The sequence below is a fragment of the Hyla sarda genome, chromosome 6 (assembly GCF_029499605.1).
Source record: "Hyla sarda isolate aHylSar1 chromosome 6, aHylSar1.hap1, whole genome shotgun sequence".
Taxonomy (NCBI): Eukaryota; Metazoa; Chordata; class Amphibia; order Anura; family Hylidae; genus Hyla; species Hyla sarda.
The window spans coordinates 69,206,186-69,231,772 of record NC_079194.1 but is presented as its reverse complement, the minus strand read 5'-3'; the positions used below and the strand labels follow the sequence as shown (position 1 = coordinate 69,231,772).

Below are 25,587 nucleotides of genomic sequence, written 5' to 3'. Positions count from 1 at the left end.
GTCCAAAATAGTGTATTTTTGGTCACTTTTTATATCATGCACGAAAAAATGAATAAAAAGCAATCAAAAAGTCTGATGAACATAAAAATGGTCCCGCTAAAAACTTCAGATCACGGTGCAAAAAATGAGCCCTCATACCGCCCCATACGCGGAAAAATAAAAAAGTTATAGGGGTCAGAAAATGACAATTTTAAGCGTATAAATTTTCCTGCATGTAGTTATGATTTTTTCCAGAAGTGCGACAAAATCAAACCTATATAAGTAGGGTATCATTTTAAATCGTATGGACCTACAGAATAAAGAGAAGGTGTAATTTTTACCGAAAAATGTACTGTGTAGAAACGGAAGCCCCCAAAATTTACAAAATGGCGTTTAAAAAAGAAATTGTCTCACAATGATTTTTTTTCCCGTTTCGCTGTAGATTTTTGGGTAAAATAACTGATGTCATTACAAAGTAGAATTGGTTGCGCAAAAAATAAGCTATCATATGGATTTTTAAGTGCAAAATTGAAAGAGTTATGATTTTTTAAAGGTAAGGAGGAAAAAACGAAAATGCAAAAACGGAAAAACCCCGGGTCCTTAAGGGGTTAATAAGGCGTGCAGAGAAAGAGTGATCTGGTGGAGGAATCCTGTTGTAACCACAGAGAAAAGTAAAGAAGGGCCGTTGGGGCAAAGAAGAAAGCAGTAGGGATCTGCTGTGGCTATGGATGACGTTGGAAGGATATTGGGGGAGATTTATCTAAACTTTTGTAGGAGGAAGAGTGGTGCAGTTGCCCATAGCAACCAATCAGATCGCTTTTTCATTTTTCACAGGCCTCTTTAAAATAAAAGAAGCGATCTGATTGGTTGCTATGGGCAACTTCACCACTCTTCCTCTGCACTGGTTTTAAAAAATCTCCCCCCCACCCTCTCTGGCAAAGTAGAGAGGGTGGAGGGGAGGTGCTAAATATGGGGTGCCTAAAGATAACATTATTTTTTACTTTTTTTTAACTGACTGGGGCCAGATACTGAAATATCTTTTTCTCTTATCTTTCTATTTTTATAATGTTTTTGGGTGACATATTGCTCTGCTCTGTTAGCAGCATTTAGAGCAGTGTTTCCAAACCAAGGTGCCCACAGCTGTTGCAAAACTACAACTCCCAGCATGGTACCCACCCAATGGTACCCAGAGGGATCCTCCATACTCTCTCTTTAAGACCACTTAGGTGCTGTGGTTGCTATTATCCACAGCATCCAAGGAGTTAAATGGGTACTCATTAAAACAAATTTTTGCTATTGCACTTATGGTAAATAAAAAATCTTTCTAATGAACTTTCTAATGAAGTTTTCTATGTTTTATTTGTGTTTATAAAAAGCTGCCACTAGGTGTCTCCCTACTTGTCCAGATCACATTTCCCCCTTTCTCTTGCACAGACTTTGGATTCCTGCTGGCCTGACAGAAGTCCAAAATCAGGAAATGCAGTCTGGTGTGCTGAAGGAGGTGTGTGCTGCCTTAGCCAATCATAGCCCATCTCACACTGAACTGCTGTGGGCTGTGTGTAACAGAGTGAGGGAGGAAGTTCTCCCCTGTATGGCTTCAGATGATATGACGCCTGCTGGGGAACGCCCCTTCCCAGTCTGTGAATCTGACTTAGACTGAGCAGAAAATACAGAGCAATATCAAGGTAGAAAACTAACAAATAAAAATAAAGGCAGGGGGTGGTTTATCATGATGGGGGCAGTGAACTGAGAGGATTATAAAATTTAACAAGATCATGACAGGTACTGTAATCATCAAAGATCCAATTCTGGCTGTTGCATCAGGCTGTGTTCACACGTTGCGACTAACTAGTGATACCGCAAACAACTGCCGCGCTTTTGCCGTTCTACTGCAAATGACCAAATACACTGTAGAAATGACACATTTTGCAGTATATCTGTGGTAAAAAATGTCATTTCTACAGTATTTGTGGTCATTTGCAATAAAAACACCTGCTGTTTATGTTACAAACTACCCCTGCTGCTCCACCCCCATCCCCCCCCCCCCCCCCCCCCCGGAGTGCATTTTTGGTGGTGTAAAAACCACAACTATCAGCCGGCGCTGTACATATATGGCTAAAACCCTTTGCTCTGACATTTCTGTTAATAAAAATCTAAGCACACCCATCATTGTGCTGAATGGCCAATTTATTAAATTTTTTTGGGTTTGCACGTTCCATACAGCATGCACTCTCTGAAAATCTGAAACGTCCTCACACGTATTAATGCCATATCAGAAGACAGCGATTCCCTTTAAGTAACTGTGTATGGAGACTGACTGACAGCTTGTAGTCTGTTGCTAAGGAGACAGCGAGGAACAACTGACAGACAAATGGCAAGCAGCAAAATCTTTGAACGCACACATTAACATTTCCCTTAGTTTCCACAGAGCCTATGAGCATATGGTGAACTATTACATTTTCTAACCCAGTGTTTCCCAACCAGTGTGCCTCCAGCTGGTGCAAAACGACAACTCCCAGCATGCCCGGACAGCCGAAGGCTGTCCGTGCATGCTGGGAGATGTCGTTTTGCAACAGCCGTAGGCGCACTGTTTGGGTAACATTATATCCATTTAGAGTTCAGATAAAACAAGACCATACTTGTACCTTCATTGTGATGTTCCTGGGCACTCATGTTAGTAGGGTGACCACCAGCGGTGAGTGTGGGATTTGCAAGCTGCGTCTGTGACACCGGTCCGCCACTAAGAGTTCCCATTCAACCACCACTAAAAACAGAAATACATTACACATTATTCTTCAGGATTGGGCCTGACAAATATAAATGAGAGAACAGATAATCGCGGTCACAATGCACTCAAACATACAGAACAGAACAATGTACCGTATATTCAGAGTGCCATTCGTACATAATACACTAACACTATCCTTTACTCTTAGGTTTAGTAGGACTATTTAATCCTTTATATGACATAAGACTACTTTTTTTTTTTTAACAAAGAATACACCCTGTATCAAGGTTTTAGTCCTGGCATGCTTGGGGTGAATGAATATTGTTTGGCAAGGACATATTTAAAAAGGAAAACGGTCAGTTCTATATCATCCTCGAAGTGTCAAGGAGGCTGGGCTGAGCCAAAGCATGCACAACTCATCCTTCGACCACTCCTCCCTGCCTTTATTGATTGAGGTAGAGGGCTCATCTTCCAGCAATGAGCAGTGCACTCCAATAAGTCAAGGCAGGGAGGGGTGGGGGAGGGAGGAGGCATGCATGTTGTGGCTCAGCACAGCCTCCTTGAAACTTAAAGGGGTACTCTGGTGGAAAACATTTTTTTTTTTTTTTTTTTATGAACTGGTGCAAAAAAGTTAAACAGATTTGTAAATTACTTCTATAAAAAAAAAAATAAATCTTAATTCTTCCAGTACTTCTTAGCAGCTGTATACTACAGAGGCAATGCTTTTCTTTTTGAATTCCTTTTGTGTCTTGTCAACAGTGCTCTCTGATGACACCTCTGTCCATGTCAGAAACTTTCAAGAGCAGCATATGTTTGCTATGGGGATTTTCTCCTGCTCTGGACAGTTCCTGAAATGGACAGAGGTGTCAACAGAGAGCACTGTAGACAGACAGAAAAGAAATCCAAAAAGAAAATAATTTACTCTGTAGTATACAGCTGCTAATCAGTACTGAAAGGATTAAAAAAAATTTATAGAAGTAATTTACAAATCTGTTTAATCTTCTGGAGCCAGTTGACTTAAAGCGTACCCGTCAGATCCAACAAAACAACTTTTTTTTAAAAAGATATCACTCAGTACCTAATCCTGACCATGTGCATAAAATTTTTGTGTGTCTTGCACCTTTATTTTTTTATTACACTTTTAATTTAGTTCACTAGTCTGAATTCCTCTCAAAGGAAGGGGGCGTGGCCTCACTGCAGGTCTCCGCCCCCTCCCTCAGTATGCTGTCTGCTCACACCTCCCCTAGCATTAGCAAAACTACAATGCCAAGCTTGTCCTCACTGACTGTAGTGGGACACAAGCTGACAGTGGGAGGATTTTTCCTGCAGCTCTGAGCCCTGCGCTCACAGCTGTCAATCAAGGAAGTGTGTCCATGACATAGGTGATGATGCGTGGACACAGCAGGACTAGTATGTGTCCAAGCAGGCAGGGGGGGGGGGGGGGCAGTAGTTTGGCTTGTTCATTATGAAATACTGAAAATTTTCTAATGAGAGCAATTGCAAAATCGTTTGGTTTTTGCATGGTTTACAACACATCAAAAGTTTTTGTATCTGACAGTGCCCATTTAAAAAGACCTTAAAAAGTGTTTTCCACCGGAGTACCCCTTTAAGTTCTGAGCATAATATAGAGCTGACAGATTCCCTTTAATATTCATTGATAACATTTAAAAAGGGATATTCTCATATTATAAAGTGATGACATATTACTAGGACATGTGATTTGTGGGAGTCTAACCTATGGGACCTCCACTGATCCGGATATTCAGGAAGGCTGTTTTCGCAATGCAATTGCAGTATCTGTTTACAATATGGACCAAGAAAGCGCCCACAGTATGCAGCTGCCTTTCAAGTTACAATATTAATTGGTTCCAAGACGGCCAATGTAAGTTGAACATATTGTAGATTCCGGAACGGCCATTGTATGTTGACAATATTGGATGTTTAGACCAAAACAATGTTAGCCAAAAAATTATAATAATAATAATAATAATAATAATAACTAGACAGTTTATACAGATAAAGCCAGTCCTTGTATATAAAAGTGTAAAATAGTGGCTACAAGCTACAAATCCCTATACATAGAGGGCAGGGCTTCTGTACAGAACACACAGTATGCGCAAAAATTAAAATGTAGCTGTTGTCCTAGGCACAGCCAGACACAGGTAAAGAGAAGTCCAGTACTGGACTGTACTATAGAGAGGGGCTACTAGACTGCTGGCCAGTGCATACAGCTTTCCCATACATATGTGTTTTACCAGCGACATGCCCATACTGATTGGTCAGATTATGCAGACATTCACTCATGCCACGGATCTGTCTTTAGCATTGTATGTTGAGTCTGGTATCAAGTAAAATAGGTCAAAGAACAACCATTGTACAGTGATCCCTAAACTTACAATGGCCTCAACATACAATAGTTTCAACATGCAATAGTCTTTTCTGGACCATTGTAACTTGAAACCGGACTCAACATACAATGCTATGGAATCTGTGAAACGTGTCAATGGCTGGAAGAACCGACCAATCAGAATGGATATTTCACTGGTAAAACCCCCTGTATTCCTAAACTGCATGCACTGACTGGTGTCTGGTAGCGCCCCCTACAGTACAGGGAGGTATTAAATGTTCTGTACTCTTTACCTGTACCAGGGTTGTCTGCTCCTTTAGGCATCAGGTGAGGGCGGCTCCATTTTCCTTTTTTTTTTTTACATTGCGTGTTCTGTACAGGACCCTGAAGAAGCTCCTGTCCTCTACATAGACCAGTGTTTCCCAAGGAGGTTGCCTCTAGCTTTTGCAAAACTACAACTCCCAGCATGCCCGGACAGCCTTTGGCTGTCCGGGCATGCTGGGAGTTGTAGTTTTGCAACAGCTGGAGGAACCCTAGTTGGGAAACACTGACATAGACAGTGATTATAGCTCCCAGCAGATCTTTCTTACTTTTATATGTAAGGACTTGCTTTATCTATATTAGTTATCTACTTATTTTTCTTTAATCCTCACTTTTTCCTATTTTTGGATGACATTTTGGGAGCTTCAGAACCAATTACCAGGTTTCCATAGAGTTCTGGTCTCAACATACAATGGTTTCAACATACAATGGTCGTCCTGGAACCAATTAATATTGTAACTTGAGGGACCACTGTATGTTGAAAATATTGTATCTAGTGGCATCTCTCTATACTGCACAGTGTAGGTTTTTTTGGTTTTAATTTTTATTTTTTATTTTTAAATACGAGAGACTAAGTATAACAGATGCTCTCAGTGGCATATATCAGTATCCCTCAGAAAGTCCCCATGGTCTCCCAATATACTTTAGATAGTCTCCTGGTCAGTGGTACATATACATATGATTAGCCAAAAAGTGGCCGATCAATTATCCATGGTATCGTTTATACAAATGATCCCTCCAGCCACATGCCAGACTAAATTGGCAGATTTGGGCGATTAAAAAGAACAAAACAAAAAAAACAGTGGGTTTGTGCAAAGGGGCAAAGGTTGCAAGAATTTAGCATACACTTGTGTTTTAGCCAGCCATGGGCAAAAAAAAAAAAAACATCAAAAATGCTAGACAATAGTCTGCCATCCCATCACAAATAATAAAATATAATTAATTATATTAAAATATAAGTTTCAAACGGAGGTGAGGAGAAATGGGCAACGTCCGCAATTTGGAACAACTTTCATCTCATGTGTATGACAAGCTTTACTATTTTTCTTTCCACAATGGCTGTCTAGATCACCAGCTATGCAGGGATTTGTGGCTTGGGTGCATTCACAATGATGCCATTCCCTGCACAGCAGGAGGCCACGCAAGTCATTATGCACAGAAACAAAGGGTGCGCGAGGTAATTCTCAGGATCACTGGAATTCCCAGAGGTCGGGAGCCCACTAATTATTAAGGTATAGGCATATCCTAGGGAAATGCCATCTTTTTAGGAAAAAAAATGTGAAAAGCCTTGGTCACTACTTTCCCATCCAAAATTTATACCAAGTCATAAATCAAATGAATTGTAACAACGCCAAAGAACAACGCCTATAAAAAAAATGTTGTAGCTTTTTTTTGTGGCAAAAAAACCATGAATAACACTTGTATTCCACATTCTGAGCAAAGATGCGAAATTCCGGCGGAATTAATGTGGCCGTGGAATTCCACATCAATGCAGAATTTCTGCAGTCTGAACATAGCCTAAAGGAGGTGAGTGAAATGCAAGTGGTGATTTACTGGTTATTGTTTGGCAGGCCTATCGACCTCCATTGTTATTTCTCCACTTCACTGTTCACATACTGCTCCTGTATTAATTCCCAAACAGGTTTTGCCCTTGGTGGGTGTAATTTATCATTTAATGGGGTACACCAGTGGCAAACTATTTTTTTTTTTAATCAGCTGGTATTAGAAAGTTTAAAAGATTTTTAAATTACTTCTATAAAAAAAATCTTATTCCTTCCAGTACTTATTAGTGGCTGTATACTACAAAGGAAGTGCTTTTCTTTTTGAATTTCCTTTCTGTCTGACCAGAGTGCTCAGACAGAAATAGGCACTCCAACAACAGACTTAAAAGTTAAAATAATTACGTCAACTGGGTAATTTAAAAAAAAATATTACTATTGGGGACACCCCACCAAATTCTCAAGTGTGATCATACTTTTTTTTTTTTTTATAACTCTTTTATTTTCTTGACAATAACTTACAAAACAATACCATGTTCTTAGAAACATTACAGACACAATTCCAAGCATTTTTTTTCCCCTAGTAAACTATCCCCTTAACCGACCCTCCCCCAATTAACTCGTACTCCCAACACAACTCTTCAAATCTTCTTAGCTCTCCTTGACTAAATTCTTGCTCTACATATACTATCCCTGTTCTTAACCATAATCCATAGTGCTCAATTTTCACTATGTCTTTTAAATTATTATTCTCCCATAATGGGGTAAATTTTACACTACCCGAAATATCCAACAGTTTTTTAACTTTTCTCCACACGCACCCCGCCTGTGACCCAATTGTCTCATACTTCTACTGTTTTAGCTTTTTCTTTGAGTTGCCAACCATATGTCTTTCAAACCAGTGTCTTAAGATTAACCATTTAGCAAGACAAAACATTTATCCGATATTCCATTCAGTACGACTCGGTCAGCTAGATCCTCTAATATAGCCTTTCTAACTGAAGGACCCAACTTTATCTTGATCCTGTTTTCAAAAATTCCTCTATATTTAAATAGAATTTCCCCACTTTCCTACAGCTCCAAAGGAGAAGGAACATATTTGAAAATTGTTTGTCCCATTTGGGATAGGCTGAATTAGTTCTACATTTAATCTTCCATAGAAAAATTGGAGAATAGTATAATCTATAAATAATTATTGGAAAATTGGAATTGTTTGTTAGACCTATGACTAGTTCTAAGTAATTTAAAGCTTCCTATATTCGCAGATAAAAAAATAATAATAATTTTTGAGACACTATTTGTAAACTCTCTTTCTTAATCGTGCTCCTACATGCTTCCCTATTTAAAAATCTTAATCCTACCAGTACTTATCAGCTTCTGTATGCTCTAGAGGAAGTTGTGTAGTTCTTTTCACTCTGACCACAGTACTCTATGCTGCCACCTCTGTTTGTGTTAAGAACTGTCCAGGGCAGGAGCAAATCCTCATAGCGAACCTCACCTGCTCTGGACAGTTCCTGCCAGAGACAGAGGTGGCAGCAGAGAGCACTGTACTCAGACTGAAAAGAACTACACAACTTCCTTTGGAGCATACAGCAGCTGACAGAACTGGAAAAAGTAATTTACAAATCTGTCCAACTTTCTGGTACCAGTTGATTTGAAAACTCTATTTCCCTTCAGAGTACCCCTCTAACCTGTACATTACCACACACAAATGAATATGTACAGATATAACAGGGGGTTAATGGGGTTATCCAGGAAAAACTTTTTTATATATATCAACTGGCTCCAGAAAGTTAAACAGATTTGTAAATTACTTCTATTAAAAAATGTTAATCCTTTCAGTACTTATGAGCTTCTGAAGTTAAGGTTGTCCTTTTCTGTTTAAGTGCTCTCTGATGACACGTGTCTCGGGAACCGCCCAGTTTAGAAGCAAATCCCCATAGCAAACCTCTTCTAAACTGGGCGGTTCCCGAGACACGTGTCACCAGAGAGCACTTAGACAGAAAAGAACAACCTTAACTTCAGAAGCTCATAAGTACTGAAAGGATTAAGATTTTTTTAATAGAAGTAATTTACAAATCTGTTTAACTTTCTGGAGCCAGTTGATATATAAAAAAAAAGTTTTTTCCTGGATAACCCCTTTAAGCAAAAAAAGAAAGCTTGTCTTCTAGTGATGCCCATGCTCTCTCCAGCTCTGCTTTATTCCATACTCCTCTACTCAGCGCACATTATACCGGTATTTCCACACAGCTCAGATAGGGGATGGTTTCATTTGCCATTATTAATAACCCTACCCAACAGTCCTATAGTCCGCTGTCTAGACAAGTATTTTTTCTAGTGACCCCTGTTCATCTCAGAACATAAGCCCTAGTGACCAAGAATACCTTTTATATCTCAGAAGGTCAGAAATGTTAGTTACAAGATGCAGAAGAATACGTTGGAGCCGAAATTCTGAACGATAGAAGGAGGTTAGTGATCAGAAAGGTAAGTTGTGCTACATTGTGGTGAGGAAGTGCTATTTTTTTTAAAGAATTCCCACCTTTGTTTCACTTTCAATTTCACGTGACTGTCTCTTACAATATAGGGTGTGTTAAATAAAAAAATAAATAAATCTTGCTTAAGATGACAACCATTCTACCAGTCTGGAAATGAATAGCTTTTTAAAAGTCAAGGACATCACATTTACCTATATGTCATGTTATGTGAGTGGGCTGTGTGCTACAATTAGGAGTTTTTGTCATTCATTTATATCCTATACCAGTGTTTACCCAGCAGGGTGCCTCCAGCTGTTCCAAAACTACAAATCCCAGCATTCCCGGAGAGCTTTCATCCATCTGAGCAAATTCCGCAAAATGTCATTTCTTCTGGCATGCTGGGAGTTGTAGTTTTGCAACAGCTGGAGGCACCCTGGTTGGGAAACAACGATCTAAGCTCTAATGTCTGATTTTTGTCTGTACGGGTAGCCTCAGAATTGTAAAATGCTGTGGAATTTGTTAGCACTTTATAAATAAATATATTTTAATCATTACTAGGTGTTGCTGTTGTAAAGAAATTATATATGCTATACTTCTGCACTTAAAACAGGTATAAAATCATCGCATTATGGGACAGGACTGTACTCTTCATCGGGATAAAAACACATTTGACATAACTAAAAGGGGTTATCCAGCATTAAAAAACTGAGCCAATTTCTTAACATAAATAAATAAATAAAAATTTTTTTAAAAATTCAATAAAACCACCTAATTTGTCTGCAGGTTGGGTGTGGTTGAATGTGGTTATGCAGCTTAGGTTCCTTTCACACTACAAAATGACTCAGTTTTAAAGATCCGTAGGAAGTTCCGTCTGAAAATCAGCTGTAAAACGGCAGTAACAAAATCCTATACGGACGTTATTTTGTGACGGAAGAACGGGAGAAAAAGTGCACGCACTATATCTCCCATTACTATCTTCCGTCACAAAATAACGGCCGTTATTAATAACGGGCTAGAACGGGTTAAAACGGCTATTAGAAAAATCACAGACTATAATGGGATTATCTAACGGCCGTATAGGATTTTGTTACTGCCGTTTTACAGCCGATTTTCAGACGGAACTTCGTACGGATCTTTAAAACGGAGTCATTTTGTAGTGTGTAACAAGCCTTAGCGGCATTAAAGTGACAATACCAAGTTATAATACCGCACACAATCTGAGGACAGGTGTGATGCTGATAACTATTTAGCTATTGCTGGATAAATGAAAAAGACTACAATTACGCACACAGAGGGGGTGTCCTACTGAAGAGAGATGGAAATAATATGAGATTAGGGACACATTTTGAATATACTGGGGGAGATTTATCAAAACCTGTCCAGAGGAAAAGTTGCCCAGTTGCCCATAGCAACCAATCAGATCGCGAAGCGATCTGATTGGTTGCTATGGGCAACTGGGCAACTTTTCCTCTGGACAGGTTTTGATAAATCTCCCCCACTGTACTTATAGGTCACTATTCCAGGATACAATAACAGCACTTACAGTTTCCCAACCCAACAAACCCAAGAGTTATCAAGGTAATTCATTGTCCCCCAAGTGAGCGATTGATGTCACTGTCCTTACAATATCGCATAGTTACAAAAAGGAATAGGAAATATCACAATGGAACGATCCGACCCAACCTGACATGTGTTCTGACATTCCTTCTTAAAGGGGTACTCCAGTGGAATTTTTTTTTTTTTTTTTAATCATTTGGTGCCAGAAAGTTAAAAAGATTTGTAAATAATGCTCTCTGCTGACACCTCTGTCCATGCCAGGAACTGTCCAGAGCAGGATAGGTTTTCTAAGGGGATTTGCTCCTACTCTGGACAGTTCCTAAAATGGACAGAGGTGTCAGTAGAGAGCACTATGGTCAGGCAGAAAGGAAATTCAAAAAGAAAAGAAAAGTCCTGTGGAGCAGCTGATAAGTACTGGAAAGATTAAGATTTTTTAATAGAAGTAATTTACAAAATTTGTTTAACTTTCTGGAACCAGTTTATTTTCAAAAAAAATGTTATCCACTGGGGTACCCTTTAAGGGTAGGGTCACACGTATTTTCTAGAGACAATTTTACTACCCATTGGGGGAAATTTATCAAAACCTGTGCAAAAGAAAAGTTGCCCATTTTCCCATAGCAATCAATCCGATCGCTTCTTTCATTTTGCAGAGGCCTTGTTAAAAATGAAAGCGAGCCGATTGGTTGCTATGAGCAACTGGGCAACTTTTCCTTTGCACAGGTTTTGATAGATCTCCCGCAACTGACTTCAATGGGTAGGAAAATACACAGCAGCAAATACTCAGCAAAATACGGCATGCTTAACCCTAGCCTAAAGGATCATCTGGTGTCCTCATTGCAAAGAGTTCAAATCATAGGGTGTTTGCGACATTTAGATATTTGGGGTTAATTTGGGGTTAATATGGTGGGGGGTCCCCTCATTAGAAGCTACTATTAATTAGCTGAAGTGGAAAGAATCTGCAAAGTGCATATATCTCTTTCTCTCTCTGAAGACCTCAGAACATCCAGGCATTGCACATTAACTCATTAATTTTTCATGGCCCTGTATAATACTTTATTTCTCTTGTGATAGGGTTGTAGTAATATTGAGCACTTGATGCCAGATTACATCTGATCTCCAGGGATCCCAGCAGCAGAACACCCTTTGATCAACCTATTTTTAGGAGACATGTCATGGTAAACTGTAACACGGCATATGTGAAAACAGCATCATTATGTCTACAGTAATCCTTGTAAAACCTGTTCCTAGGCCTGACCAGATAATTGGTCTTTATAGCAATCTTAGTCAGACTTTTTTTTAAAGTAGGAACCGCATCAAACTTTTGTACAAATAATGACATTGTAAATACTGAAGGCAACCACTGGGGGAGGATATTTTTGTCTATGGAGGCCGGCTCCTGCAATAAGACAGATTGAGCACTGAGTCAGGGAGTGAAGCGCACAGCAGTGCTCTTCTCCTAGCAATATCTAGAGATCAACAGTGGGAAGGAGAAAAAAAAAAAAAACACCTCACGCACATTCAAGCCCTGCATGCTCTGGAGAATAATTACAGAAAACTCCAAGTGTGGTTGACCACCAGTGGTGCTTCTTTATTTAGTGAAATTTACAAGTGCAATGACACATTTCCACGGTGGGGATCTCAGCACTAAGACCACCAACCTATCAAAATGCGTGACGTGTCAAAAGTTTTATGACATGTAATGTAAAATTTCACCGCTGAGCCAAGCATGTATGTGTTTTCAGTGAGGAGAGGGTAATGGAGGTGCCTTATCTCAAAGAACAACAAAGGAATCGGGCGTTAAAATTTAACATGTACAATCCTTATTTTTCCTGACATTATATGTTGGGGGGTGAGTCAGGAGACCTCTACACAGTTAAGATAGCTGATCCCACTGGAATCAGCAAGTTTGGCTAACTTTTTCCAAGTGCGTCTGTGGGCCTTTTGAAAGTGTTACGTCGACAGCTGGTGCCTGTATAGGGGTGGCACATGCACTCTGGCAGAAACTTAAAGGAGATCTGCAGCCCTAGACACTTATCCCCTATACCAGCTGGATAGAGGATAAGTGTCTGATCACAGGGGGTCCAAATGCTGAGAACCCCACGACCTCCTGTACGCAGCCCCGACTCTGCCGCAGCTCTCCCGATGCAGAGGGTGTGTGGGCCGCAGTAAGACGCCACCAACACACCCCCAGCGTTCGTGCATCCCTGCCTCTCCCATAGAACTGAATGGAGAGAGCGGCCCTGATTTACCACTGTAAAATGTTTAATTGCACCAGAATTCTGTCTCATTGCGCCAGAAATGGAAAAAAAACCCTATCAACTCTCCATTTTATTGAGAAAATCCAAAAAAGGTGCGTGGTTACAGAAAAAGGGGCATGTTCCCGACATTTTCACAAAACCCAAACATATTTACTAAGGTTTCCACAGAGAATGTAGTGGATTTCAGCAGAGGAAAACCCAACAGATCAGAGCATGTGTAAAAAAAGCAAAATGTAGGGAAAAGTGCAAAGTGTAAATACTGTGAAAAAAAATTATAGGGAATTAAAACCCCACAAAAGAAAACTACACCCCATTCTTATTAAATCAGGGCCAGTGTGTCTGTCGACCTCTTAGTGATGTCGCGACGACAAGAGCATTAGCTGTGCAGAGCCGCAGCAGTGCCGGCTCCCCATACGGGAGATCGTGGGTATCCCCCCCCCGCGCGATCAGACACTTATGACCTATCCTTAATTCCGCAAAGGCTTAGGCTCGACTGCACATCAGCAAAGACTCAGGAACTAAGAGAGAGAAGAGACTCCTCCCAGGGCTTTTATGGGGGAGACTCTAGTGGGGTCCCATTGGTCACTCTTAGGTCACCTGGTCACTGATACCTCCTGGGTAACAATCACGTGACAACTCACATGACAACTGGTGATCACATGTTAACCTTTCTTAAAGATACAACATTCTTATATACATAACATAGGGGATAATATACAATTACAGTAGAACAGATGCAGGGGGCCCAGGGGACACTGCAGGGAGGCTCCCTGACAGGACAGCAAGGGTACGGGGTAACAACCCCCATACTGGGCCACCACACACACATATATATAATCTCATGGTTACCTCCATAAGTGCAATTAAAAGGTGCTCATAGAGTTGATTTATGTATATCAGTGTTTTCCAAACAGTGTGCCTCCATCTGTTGCAAAACTTCAACTCCCAGTATATATATATATATATATATATATATATAGTTGTAAAGTAGGTCAATGTAACAGTATAAGGCCTGATAAAAGTTGTGCAGGCCTGAAAAGCAATTCCTCCAGGAGTGGATTTGCATCCTATAACTATAGCACCTACAAAATGTTTCCTCTTTGCATACCAATCACAAAGAAATAAAAGCCCTATAAACAGAACAGTCAGTGAATGAGACTAAAGCTGCATGAGCGACTTACATTTCAATGTCGCATTTCAACGTTGTTTTTCCTTCCTATTTTTCCTGTAGCCAAAGGAACAGCTAGCAACTTGGATGCAACCAGTTACTTTGCACTTTACTACGATAATAACGTAAGCAACAATGAGTTAAATTGGTCTTGTTTTGGAACATATGTTTGTGGTACTAGGCTTGTCGGGCTCCACTGTCTACACCAGCACAACAGGGAGGGTGTCCCAGGCAGCTTCCCTTCGGCAGGAATTGCAAGGGATGTCTGCATGCTTTATGGGGGAGATCCACCACCACAGAATTTTTAGTTACAATTTTTAATGTGGGAGATGGTAATAACACTTTACTAATACATGCATGACACCTCAAAAACACACAAAAATGGCTCAGGTTCAGTTCACACATTATAATGTGGCCCCACTTTTTATTTATTTTTATTTTTTTACAAAAATGAATGTGTCAAATTACTTTCTATGATACCTTACACTGTAGGTACAAAAAAGCTGCATGGTGTATTATGCTGCAACTTAGGGCAGACTGTACCATATAGACCGTGTCTAAGTGTTTGGCTATTAAAAAACTTACAACAATGATAAAATTGTATGCGGAACCTTGGAAAACCTGCGCTTCCAGTCATTATAGCCGTTGCTATGACAACCAGACCATCCGCCATGGCAACAGATCTTTGTTCCCTGTCTGACTCAATGGTAGCCAGGCAAGGGATCATGTTTGGGCTACTTTTTTTTTTTTTTCAAGTGTATTTTTAACCTGTTGTGTCTTCCGGTCAATATATTTATAATACTTATTTTATTATAGAACAAAGTTTTTAGTCTTAGGGTATGGTCCTATTAACCGCTTATGCAGCCTATTTCATGCTGCGCAAAATCATCTGCAGCAGCAGGAAATTCCCTGCATATTCTCAGATGATCATACACACAGGGCTAGCTGGCGGCAGCCCTGCGTTTTCAGTGAAGATTGAAGGCGGCTTCACCTCCAATCTTCACTGAAAATGCAGGACTGCCACTGGCTAGCCCTGTGTGTATGATCATCTGAGAATATGCAGGGTATTTCCTGCTGCTGCAGATGATTCTGCGCAGCGTGAAATACGGTGTGTAAGCGGTACGTCGGAACGTACCCTTAGTGTACCTGTCGTTAACAAAAACTTTAGATATAATGTACTATTATATATATTTGTAATACACATTGGATAAAAATTGTGTACATTTTTGCCCCTAGAGCTATTGTCTGTGAGGAGTCAAGCGGGGCTCTGTGCACCGAGGACAAGCGGGGCTCTGTGCACCGAGGACAAGCAGGGCTCTGTGCACCGAGGACAAGCAGGGCTCTGTGCACCGAGGACAAGCAGGGCTCTGTGCACCGAGGACAAGCAGGGCTCTGTGCACCGAGGACAAGCAGGGCTCTGTGCACCGAGGACAAGCAGGGCTCTGTGCACCGAGGACAAGCAGGGCTCTGTGCACCGAGGACAAGCAGGGCTCTGTGCACCGAGGACAAGCAGGGCTCTGTGCACCGAGGACAAGCAGGGCTCTGTGCACCGAGGACAAGCAGGGCTCTGGGATCTGAGAACAAGCAGGGCTCTGTGCAGTGAGGCTCTGTGACACACTCCCAGCTCACATATCAGGATGATTGACAAGCCAGGAGCCTGTACATTGCCCTGCTTGTCCTGCCCACACTTCCTGTTTTTGGACTCCTCATAGAGAGACCCAGGCAATAGTTACAAAGACAGCTGTTATGGTCACAGCAGGTGGTGGATCCTCTGGGCCTGTGTGGACGATGACTGTGAGCCGTGCCAGGGAGCGGAGTCTTAAGTGCCGCTGGTTTTCACCAGAGCCCGCCGCAAAGCGGGATGGTCTTGCTTCGGCAGGCGGCACCCAGGTCGCTACCCTGGCACGACTCGTCCACACAGGTAGCTGGGAGGTGGCAAGGCACAGAAGGAGACTGGCAGGACGTGGCAAGATGGCAGTAGGTCAGAGTAGGAACACAGGTGCAGTGTAGGAAGGTAGCAAGGAACAGGTATAACAGTAATAGAGACACAGAATAGACAACCAAAGATCCAGCAGGGAACCAAGGGAGGAACTGATATTTAAGGACCAGGGTGCAGGTGTAGACACTAGACTAAATGAGCACTGGCCCTTTAAGAGTGAGAGCTCCAGCGTGCACGCGCACCCTAGGAGGCGGGGGAACACGCACCGGGGCTGCGAGGACAGCGAGGTGAGTGACGGGCTGGGATTCGCATGTGGGCGCATCCTGCGATGCGAATCCCAGCCCCGCCGGCAGTGGGGACATGACAGAGCGCTTACGGCCAGCGTGTCTGGCTGGAGCGCGGATGTTACAACAGCATTTTTTCACCCAAAAATACACATTTTTTAATCAATGAATAGGACAAATATACATATAATGGTATTATCTAAATTATATATATATAAAAAAAATTGTTAACGACAGGTACACTTTAGCTGCTTGTTTATCTGCTTTTCTGTCAGATGACAAAAACTGTCTGATTTTGCCATATCAACCAATCACAGCTCAGCTTTTATACATAAAATTGCTCCGGTAAAATGAAAGCTGAGCATCTGATTGGTTGCTATGGGCAAATAAGACAGTTTTTGTCCTCTGACTGATATATCTGATCATGTTTATGTATTATCTACTAGTGATTTTTAGATTAGGACTATACAGTAAGGTGGATTGTGATGGCCTCCTGCCACAAGTTCCCTGCTTTCACTTTTCATTTTAGCTCCATTACCAGAAGTCAATATTGCAACAGTCATAGTTACACAAGACTTGGCCTTAACCCCTTAAGGACCGGAGGTTTTTCCGTTTTTGCATTTTCGTTTTTTGCTCCTTGCCTTTAAAAAATCATAACTCTTTCAAATTTACACCTAAAAATCCATATGATGGCTTATTTTTTGCGCCACCAATTCTACTTTGTAATGACGTCAGTCATTTTGCCCAAAAATCTATGGTGAAGCGGGAAAAAAAATCATTGTGTGACAAAATTGAAAAAAAAAACGCTGTTTTGTAATTTTGGGGGCTTCCGTTTCTACGTAGTACATTTTTCGGTAAAAATGACACCTGATATGTATTCTGTAGGTCCATACGATTAAAATGATACCCTACTTATATAGGTTTGATTTTGTCGGACTTCTGGAAAAAATCATAACTACATGCAGGAAAATTAATACGTTTAAAATTGTCATCTTCTGACCCCTATAACTTTTTTTATTTTTCCGTGTATGGGGCGGTATGAGGGCTCATTTTTTGCGCCGTGATCTGAAGTTTTTAACGGTACCATTTTTGCATTGATAGGACTTATTGATCACTTTTTATTCATTTTTAAATGATATAAAAAGTGACCAAAAATGCACTATTTTGGACTTTGGAATTTTTTTGCGCGCACGCCATTGACCGCACGGTTTAATTAATGATATATTTTTATAATTCGGACATTTCCGCACGCGGTGATACCACATATGTTTATTTTTATTTTTATTTACACTGTGTTTTTTTTTTTTATTGGAAAAGGGGGGTGATTCAAACTTTTAATAGGGGAGGAGTTAAATGATCTTTATTCACTTTTTTTTTTCACTTTTTTTTTGCAGTGTTATAGGTCCCATAGGGACCTATAACACTGCACACACTGATCTTCTATGTTGATCACTGGTTTCTCATAAGAAACCAGTGATCAACGATTCTGCCGCATGACTGCTCAGGCCTGGATCTCAGGCACTGAGCAGTCATTCGGCGATCGGACAGCGAGGAGGCAGGAAGGGGCCCTCCCGCTGTCCTGTCAGCTGTTCGGGATGCCGCGATTAGCCGCGGCTATCCCGAACAGCTCGACTGAGCTAGCCGGGAACTTTCACTTTCACTTTTAGCCGCGCGGCTCAGCTTTGAGCGCGCGGCTAAAGGGTTAATATCGCGCGGCGCCGCGATCGGCGCTGCGCGCTATGAGAGACGGGTCCCGGCTTCACTATGACGCCGGGCCCGCCATGATATGACGCGGGGTTACTGTGTAACCCCGCGTTATATCGGAAGAGCAGGACCAAGGACGTACCGGTACGTCCTTGGTCCTTAAGGGGTTAATGTAGCACAGAGGTGAACAGAGTCTAAGTCTCCACTTGTTTTTTTGCACTGCGTTTTTAGGGATTAAAAAAACGCCTGAAAAATCGCCAGTGCAAGTGACGTCATCATGCGTTTTTTCTTGCGTTTTTTCTGGCGCTTATTCCGGCGTTTTTTTCATTTGTGTGGAAATTGCACCTTGGTGTTTTTTTTTTTTGGTACCCAAAATTTCTTGGGTACAAAAAAAATAAAAATAAATAAATAAAAAATGCAGCACTGATGGAAATTTCTTTTATTAAACGCAATGTATATATTTTATAACCCAATTTTTAATATTTTTTAATAAAGTGTGTGTTTCACTTTTTTTTATTATACATTTTTATGTAGTACTACTACTCCCAGCATGGAACAGACTGTTCCATGCTGGGAGTGATAGTACCTGTACTATAGACATATATCGTCCATAATATAGCAGAGAAGCGAGCGGGTCTATACATCGCCTCTCTGCACTATACTCCGGCCACTGATGTCAACAGAAATTCATATTTCCCACCCAGAGCTGTGATTGGCCGGATGGTTTCAGCCAATCACAGCTCTGAGGAAAAGATGAATGAATGAGTGGTCGGCCCGGAGTATAGTGCAGAGCAGGGATGTGACTGATGTATACAGTCGCTCCATCTCTGCTATAGACAGGACGATCACAGAGGGTGTCAGTAGTGATACCCGCTGTGATATATCCTTAAGCAGGCACTACTACTCCCAACATGGAGTACACTCTGCTCCATGCTGGGAGCTGTAGTACCTGTATTAATAGACAGATCGCAGCAAGTGTAACTTCTGACAACCGCTGCGATCTGTCTATTAATGCAGGTACTACAGCTCCCAGCATGAGGCAGAGTGTGCTCCATGTTGGGAGTAGTATTACCTGCAGTTATGGAAAGATCACAGCGGGTGTCACTTCTGACACCCGCTCTGATGCTCCTGTATAATGTATAGAAGCGGCCGCTCTCCTATGGTCCCCTGCCCGGCTGTATATATACACGTTCCTATTTCTCACAGAGAGCTTTGATTGGCTGGAACCATCTGGCCAATCACAGCCCTGCAGGAAATATGAATAAGTGTAAATATACGTCAGTGCAGGGGACCATAGAAGAGCGGCCGTCGCATCTATATATTATACAGAAAGATCGCAGCGGGCGATCTGTCTATTAGTACAGGTAGTACTACTCCCATCATGAAACAGTGTGTTCCATGCTGGGAGTAGTAGCACTAACTAAAAAAAAATGTAAAAAATAAAGCAAAAAAAAAAAAAGGAAAAACACACACAAGGCTGCATTTTTATTTCCCCGCACACATAAATTGATCCATGTTTAAAAAGTAATAGTTTTTTTTTCAATAATATACATTTCGTTAGATAAAAAATTTTCCTTCACTACTGTATATTTTAGAAAAAAAAATTTTTATGGTACCCTACGAAATTTTATTAAAAACAGCTATCTACATCACTTTTTTGGATCGCCAAGTCCAAAAAAGATTAAAAACCGCCTTTTGAATTTTATCTCCGATTTCGCCGGCTCCAGCCACAATGAAAAGGTTGCCTCGACGTGGAATGAATCTGAGCCTTTTGTAAAGGTAGATGCGTCTTTTTATGCACCATTTTGCAAAAAGGCGCACATAATAAATACCTTCCACGGCATCGGAAACAGCAAACCACTGAATTTCACAGTCAGTTTGCAAAAAAGGCATATATTAAAAAGGCGCACAAAAAAGGCATATATTAAAAAGGCGCACAAAAAAGGCATATATTAAAAAGGCGCACAAAAAAGGCACTGCGTCCAAAGATGCGCATTATTGTTTTACACCAAAAAAAGGCAGAATTACAATAATTGTCCCCCTGGTTTCTAGGATTTGTCTACCATTTCTTTTTTTCACTGGTCTGTCAGTGGGGCTTGAGGTAGCCCTCTAATTTTAAGACTAAGGTATAATGATGTACACAACAGCTGCCTCACCCGAGGAGGTAGTTGCCTGAATATAACACCTCTGCACCATGACTAGTCTGACTGCAGTTTATTTTGGTCTACTGTTTTCCTAAGTCTCTCCCCTAACTCTCAGACAGGCATTTGGCCCATTTTGGCTTGTGACTTTTTTTTTTAAGTGAGTGTTCATTGTTCTATTTTTGTCTACTTTTTAGCAAGTGTAAGCCAAGAGGAAGTAAATGTTTAATATAAACGTACAGACGTTACTTGCTGAAATACGTATACAGAGAGACATATTCCATGGGCAAGATATTTAAAGGGGTACTCCGGTTGAAAAAAATTTTTTTTTATAGGTATTTATAAGTCAACTGGTGCCAGAAAGTTAAACAGATTTGTAAATTACTTCTATTAAAAAATCTTTACCCTTCCAGTACTTTTTAGCAGCTATATGCTACAGAGAAAATTCTGTTATTTTTTAATTTATTTTTTTGTCTTGTCCACAGTGCTCTCTGCCACCTCTGTCCATGTCAGGAACTGTCCAGAACATGAGCGCTTTGCTATGGGGATTTGCTTCTACTCTGGACAGTTCCTGACATGGACAGAGGTGTCAGCAGAGAGTACTGTGGTCAGACTGGAAAGAATTACACAACTTCCTCTGGAGCATAGAGCAGCTAATAAGTACTGGAAGGCAAACAGATTTGTAAATTAGAAAAAAGTAGAAAAAGGCCAGCATGGCTGAATGAAATCTTCAAAACTTTATTCACGAATCCTCGTTAAAAACCTTCATGGTGGCAGAAAGACACGGACATATACAAAAGTAGAAAAATTGCACATGGAAAAACAGTCCCAAACAAGGCTGACGCGTTTCAGGTTGCTATACCCTTACTCATAGCTTGCCAATACCCAAATGAGAATGCCTTATATACTACAATGCCATCCCTTCCATTAGATTTGTAAATTACTTCTATTTAAAAATATTTAAACTTTCTGCCACTAATTTATTTGAAAACATTTGTTTTCCACCAATGTAGTCCTTTATATTGGCATGGTGTGAATGCGTCCTAAATCTGGTAAAATGGGGGACATTCTGCCAGAAACAGACTTTTTGGGGGTCAGTTGGGTTCCATTTGTGTCCAGTGTGTAAAGAATCTGCTGCCACCATTTTTCTTTCATTATTCTGCCCCAAAGACAACAGAACAATGTAACATAGGTGTCAACCCAGCATTACCTGTGCACCACATCACATCACTATTCTTGTAAAGATAAAACTATTGTCACTGGTAGAGTTCATTAGCAGCATTTACATTAGATGATCACACATGCACAGTACTCTCCCCTTCTCTTTTGCAAGGCTCTGTACCTATATATTCAGCATGTGGTACCAGAAAAGTTTACAATTAGGGGTACTCCTGTGGAAAACTCAACTGGTGTCAGAAAGTTAAACAGATTTGTAAATTACTTCTATAAAAAAAAAAAAAAATCTTAATCCTTCCAGTACTTATCAGCTGCTGTATGCTCCACAGTAAGTTGTATTTCTTTCTGGAGTTCTTTCAAGTCTGACCACAGTGCTCTCTGCTGACACCTCTGTCCATGTCAGGAACTGTCCAGAGCAGGAGAGGTTTGCTATGGGGATTTGCTCCTGCTCTGGACAGTTCCTGACATGGACAGAGGTGTCAGCAGAGAGCACTGTGGTCAGACTGAAAAGAATTCCAGAATGAAATACAACTTCCTTCCTGGAGTATAAAGCAGCTGATAAGAACTGGAAGGATTAGGATTTTTTAATAGAAGTAATTTACAAATTTGTTTAACTTCATGGCACCGGTAAAAAACAAAACAAAACATTTTTTCACTGGAGTACCCCTTTAAGTCAGGGATGCTCATCAGCATGTAGAAAAAAAGGTAAAGTAAACAAACAAACAAACCATGTCTCAGAATACAGAGAACAATTCTGACTGTGAGAAGCTCTTGATACCGGTCAAGATAGAATTTACAACATATCATAAAATCTCTCAATGACAGAGATCCTTCCCGTTTCTCACTGCAAAAAGAGAAGGAATGGCCCTACGCTGTGCTGGCATTTCACTAACTGCAAGGTAGTTGTCCATCTACGAATAGCATTATTCTTATTATGGCTACTACCATAGAGACGAGCACAGGGCACACAGGGTGGTGTCCTTGCCTTGTTGTTACATATTGGTCAGACAATAGATCCTCATGTTTAACCAAGATCTCACGTTAGATGGGGAAACATAGTTTTGCACTTATTAGACCATGGTGTTTGTGCTGTGATGGGACATATGTGAAGTTTTTTGAGTTTTTTTTTTTTTTTTTTGGGGGGGGGGGGGGGGGGGGGGGGGTCATGTGCGTCTTTAAGGAGCTGCTTTTTTGAGAGTGTTTAATTGTTTAAACTGAATTACAAAAAAATATTGATAATTACAATTTTAATATCCTTTCTGATGCATTTTCTGTTCATTGCCCATATGTTTTTGTAGCATTTTCACATTACAATGAAAACATACAATTGAGAATGTTCAGCTGTTGCAAAACTACAACTCCCAGCATGCCTCGTGGCAAGAAAGATTTGCAGTACCATAATGGAATATGTTAGGAACAAAGAAATGTTGATAAAAAAAAAAAGTTTGTAGAGAGAGGATATAATGAAGAGGTAGTGAGAAGAGTAGGAAATGAGGTACAGGAAATCCCAAGAGAAAAATTGAGACAAGGAGGTAAGAAAAAGAAAAAAATGATAAAAATGACGTCGCGCCCCCCTTCCCATAAACTTTCGTTGAGGGGGCGGGCGTGACGTCACGAGGGGTGGTCCTGAACAAAAAAGCCCACACACAGCGTTCGGAACAATAATCTTCCGGACGCTGGGGAGCGGAGCTCCGGAAGCCGGGCAGCGGAGTACCCCTTTAAAGTAAAGGGACATTCCCGTGTCTGTCCTGCCGCAACTGTAGTAGCATCATTAAAAGTGATCATGTAATGCACCGATTACGGGGGACTAAGTTCCCAGTGAAGGGTTGGTTCAATTGTGATACTAAACAAGTTGTATATTTGTTTAATTGTCCTTGCGGTAGGATATACATAGGACAATCTATGAGAAGTGTTAAATTCCGGATCAGCGAACATCGGGGCGCAATCCGGAGTTTATTGACAAAATCTGCGAGCAACATCGATAAAATGGAAGTAGTGAGCAGATATGGAGAAAGTGGGGTAGCGAGACATTTTGCAGAATACGGTCATCAAGTCAGCCAATTGCGCTGGATGGTCACAGAAGAGGTGTGTGGTACAAGTGAGGAAGAAGATAAGAAGAGGCTCCTACCGCGAGAAGTATACTGGATTGAAACCTTGAATTCATTAAGACTGGATGGAGTAAATGAAATGTGTAATTTTAGTTTATTTCTATGAGTGAATGACTGTATATTCTTCCTAGGATTGATGGAGAACAGAAAGGTTATATTTTAATGTTAGATTGTTATCTACAGTTTGTAATGCAAAATCTATCATTTCAGAATTAAAGTTTCGCAAGACTATGAAGTTCTTGATATAGTGGTGATGGGAGCATAAGTATTCGACGCTGTCTCAGCTTCTGTCTCCTTCGTGAGAGGAAGGAACCCCGGCCATGATATGCCCAGAAGCAGGTGAAAAATGTTCTGGCAATGAGGAGTGTCCGATGCACTTAGTTGAGCACCCTGGGTGAAGGTTTTTGTATCTTTTGTACTCCGCTATATGAAATTGTGGCCTTTGTCTATTTTTTATATGAAGAAGTATTACTAAAGATTGCTTAAGAAAAGAAATATGGAGTGGTGTGAATTAATTACTATTACAGTCATGGCCATAAATGTTGGCACCCCCTGAAATTTTTCAAGAAAATGAAGTATTTCTCACAGAAAAGGATTGCAGTAACACATGTTGTTACGCCGAGCGCTCCGGGTCCCCGCTCCTCCCCGGAGCGCTCACAGCGTTCTCCTGTTCGCAGCGCCCCGGTCAGACCCGCTGACCGGGTGCGCTGCGATAATGTCCCTAGCTGGGATGCAATTCGCAATGCAGGACGCGCCCACTTCGCGGTGCGCATCCCCGACCCGCTTACCAGACTCGCTCCCCGTCTGTGCTGTCCCGGCGTGCACGGCCCCGCTCCCTAGGGCGCGCGCGCCGGGTCTTTGCGATTTAAAGGGCCGGTGCGCCACTGATTGGCGCAAGGGTTTTAATTAGTGTCTTCACCTGTGCACTTCCCTATATCACCTCACTTCCCCTGCACTTCCTTGCCGGATCTTGTTGCCATTGTGCCAGTGAAAGCGTTCCTTGTGTGTTCCCAGCCTGTGTTCCAGACCTCTTGCCGTTGCCCCTGACTACGATCCTTGCTGCCTGCCCTGACCTTCTGCTACGTCCGACCCTGCTCTTGTCTCATCCCTTGTACCGCGCCTATCTCAGCAGTCAGAGAGGTTGAGCCGTTGCCGGTGGATACGACCTGGTTGCTACCGCCGCTGCAAGACCATCCCGCTGGGCGGGCTCTGGTGAAAACCAGTAGCAACTTAGAACCGGTCCACCGACACGGTCCACGCCAATCCCTCTCTGACACAGAGGATCCACCTCCAGCCTGCCGAATCCTGACACATGTTTTGCTATACACATGTTTATTCCCTTTGTGTGTATTGGAACTAAACAAAAAAAGGAGGAAAAAAAGCTAATTGGACATAATGTCACATCAAAATCCAAAAATGGTCTGAACAAAATTATTGGCACCCTTAACAATATTATGAATAAATTGTTTCAAGCATGTGATGCTCCTTTAAACTCACCTGGGGCAAGTAACGGGTGTGGGCAATACGCTTCGTCTTTGCATAGTGTGTCTGTGTGAGCCACACTAAGCATTGACAACAAAAAGAGAAGAGAACTGTCTGAGGACTTGAGAACCAACATTGTGGAAATATATAAACAATTCAAGGTTACAATTCCATCTCCAGAGATCTAGATTTGCCTTTGTCCACAGCGCGCAATATTATCAAGAAGTTTGCAATCCATGGCACTGTAGCTAATCTCCCTTGGAGTGGACGGAAGAGAAAAATTGATGAAAGGTGTCAACGCAGGATAGTCCGATGGTGGAAAAGCAGCCCCAAACAAGTTCCAAAGATTTTCAAGCTGTCCTGCAGGCTCAGGGAGCATCAGTGTCAGCGCAAACTATCTGTTGACATTTAAATGAAACACT

At 41.3% G+C, this 25,587-nt stretch overlaps 1 protein-coding gene and 1 long non-coding RNA gene across 8 annotated transcripts in view; one reads left to right on the top strand and one right to left on the bottom strand.

Moving 5' to 3' along the window:
* SFMBT1 (Scm like with four mbt domains 1) overlaps positions 1 to 25,587 on the bottom strand; it is a 116,165-nt gene that overhangs the window by 52,254 nt on the left and 38,324 nt on the right. For 5 of the 6 annotated variants that reach the window (XR_008844881.1, XM_056524069.1, XM_056524071.1 and 2 more), the window contains exon 2: positions 2,625 to 2,743. Coding sequence is in view for 5 of the 6 variants with exons in the window: in XM_056524069.1 (XP_056380044.1) it covers positions 2,625 to 2,733 (109 nt within the window). In the remaining variant the exon portion in view is untranslated. Of the gene's footprint in view, positions 1 to 2,624; positions 2,744 to 10,636; positions 10,740 to 25,587 lie in introns of those variants that run through there. The other variant, XM_056524068.1, reaches the window with a different exon arrangement.
* LOC130275742 (uncharacterized) lies at positions 1,556 to 24,157 on the top strand. 2 transcript variants are annotated; one of them, XR_008844883.1, is made up of 5 exons: positions 1,556 to 1,664; positions 9,273 to 9,358; positions 11,977 to 12,080; positions 14,395 to 14,456; positions 23,894 to 24,157. It is a non-coding gene; the product is annotated as an uncharacterized LOC130275742 (long non-coding RNA). The 2 variants fall into 2 exon arrangements; XR_008844882.1 differs by lacking the exon at positions 23,894 to 24,157 and adding an exon at positions 23,459 to 23,883.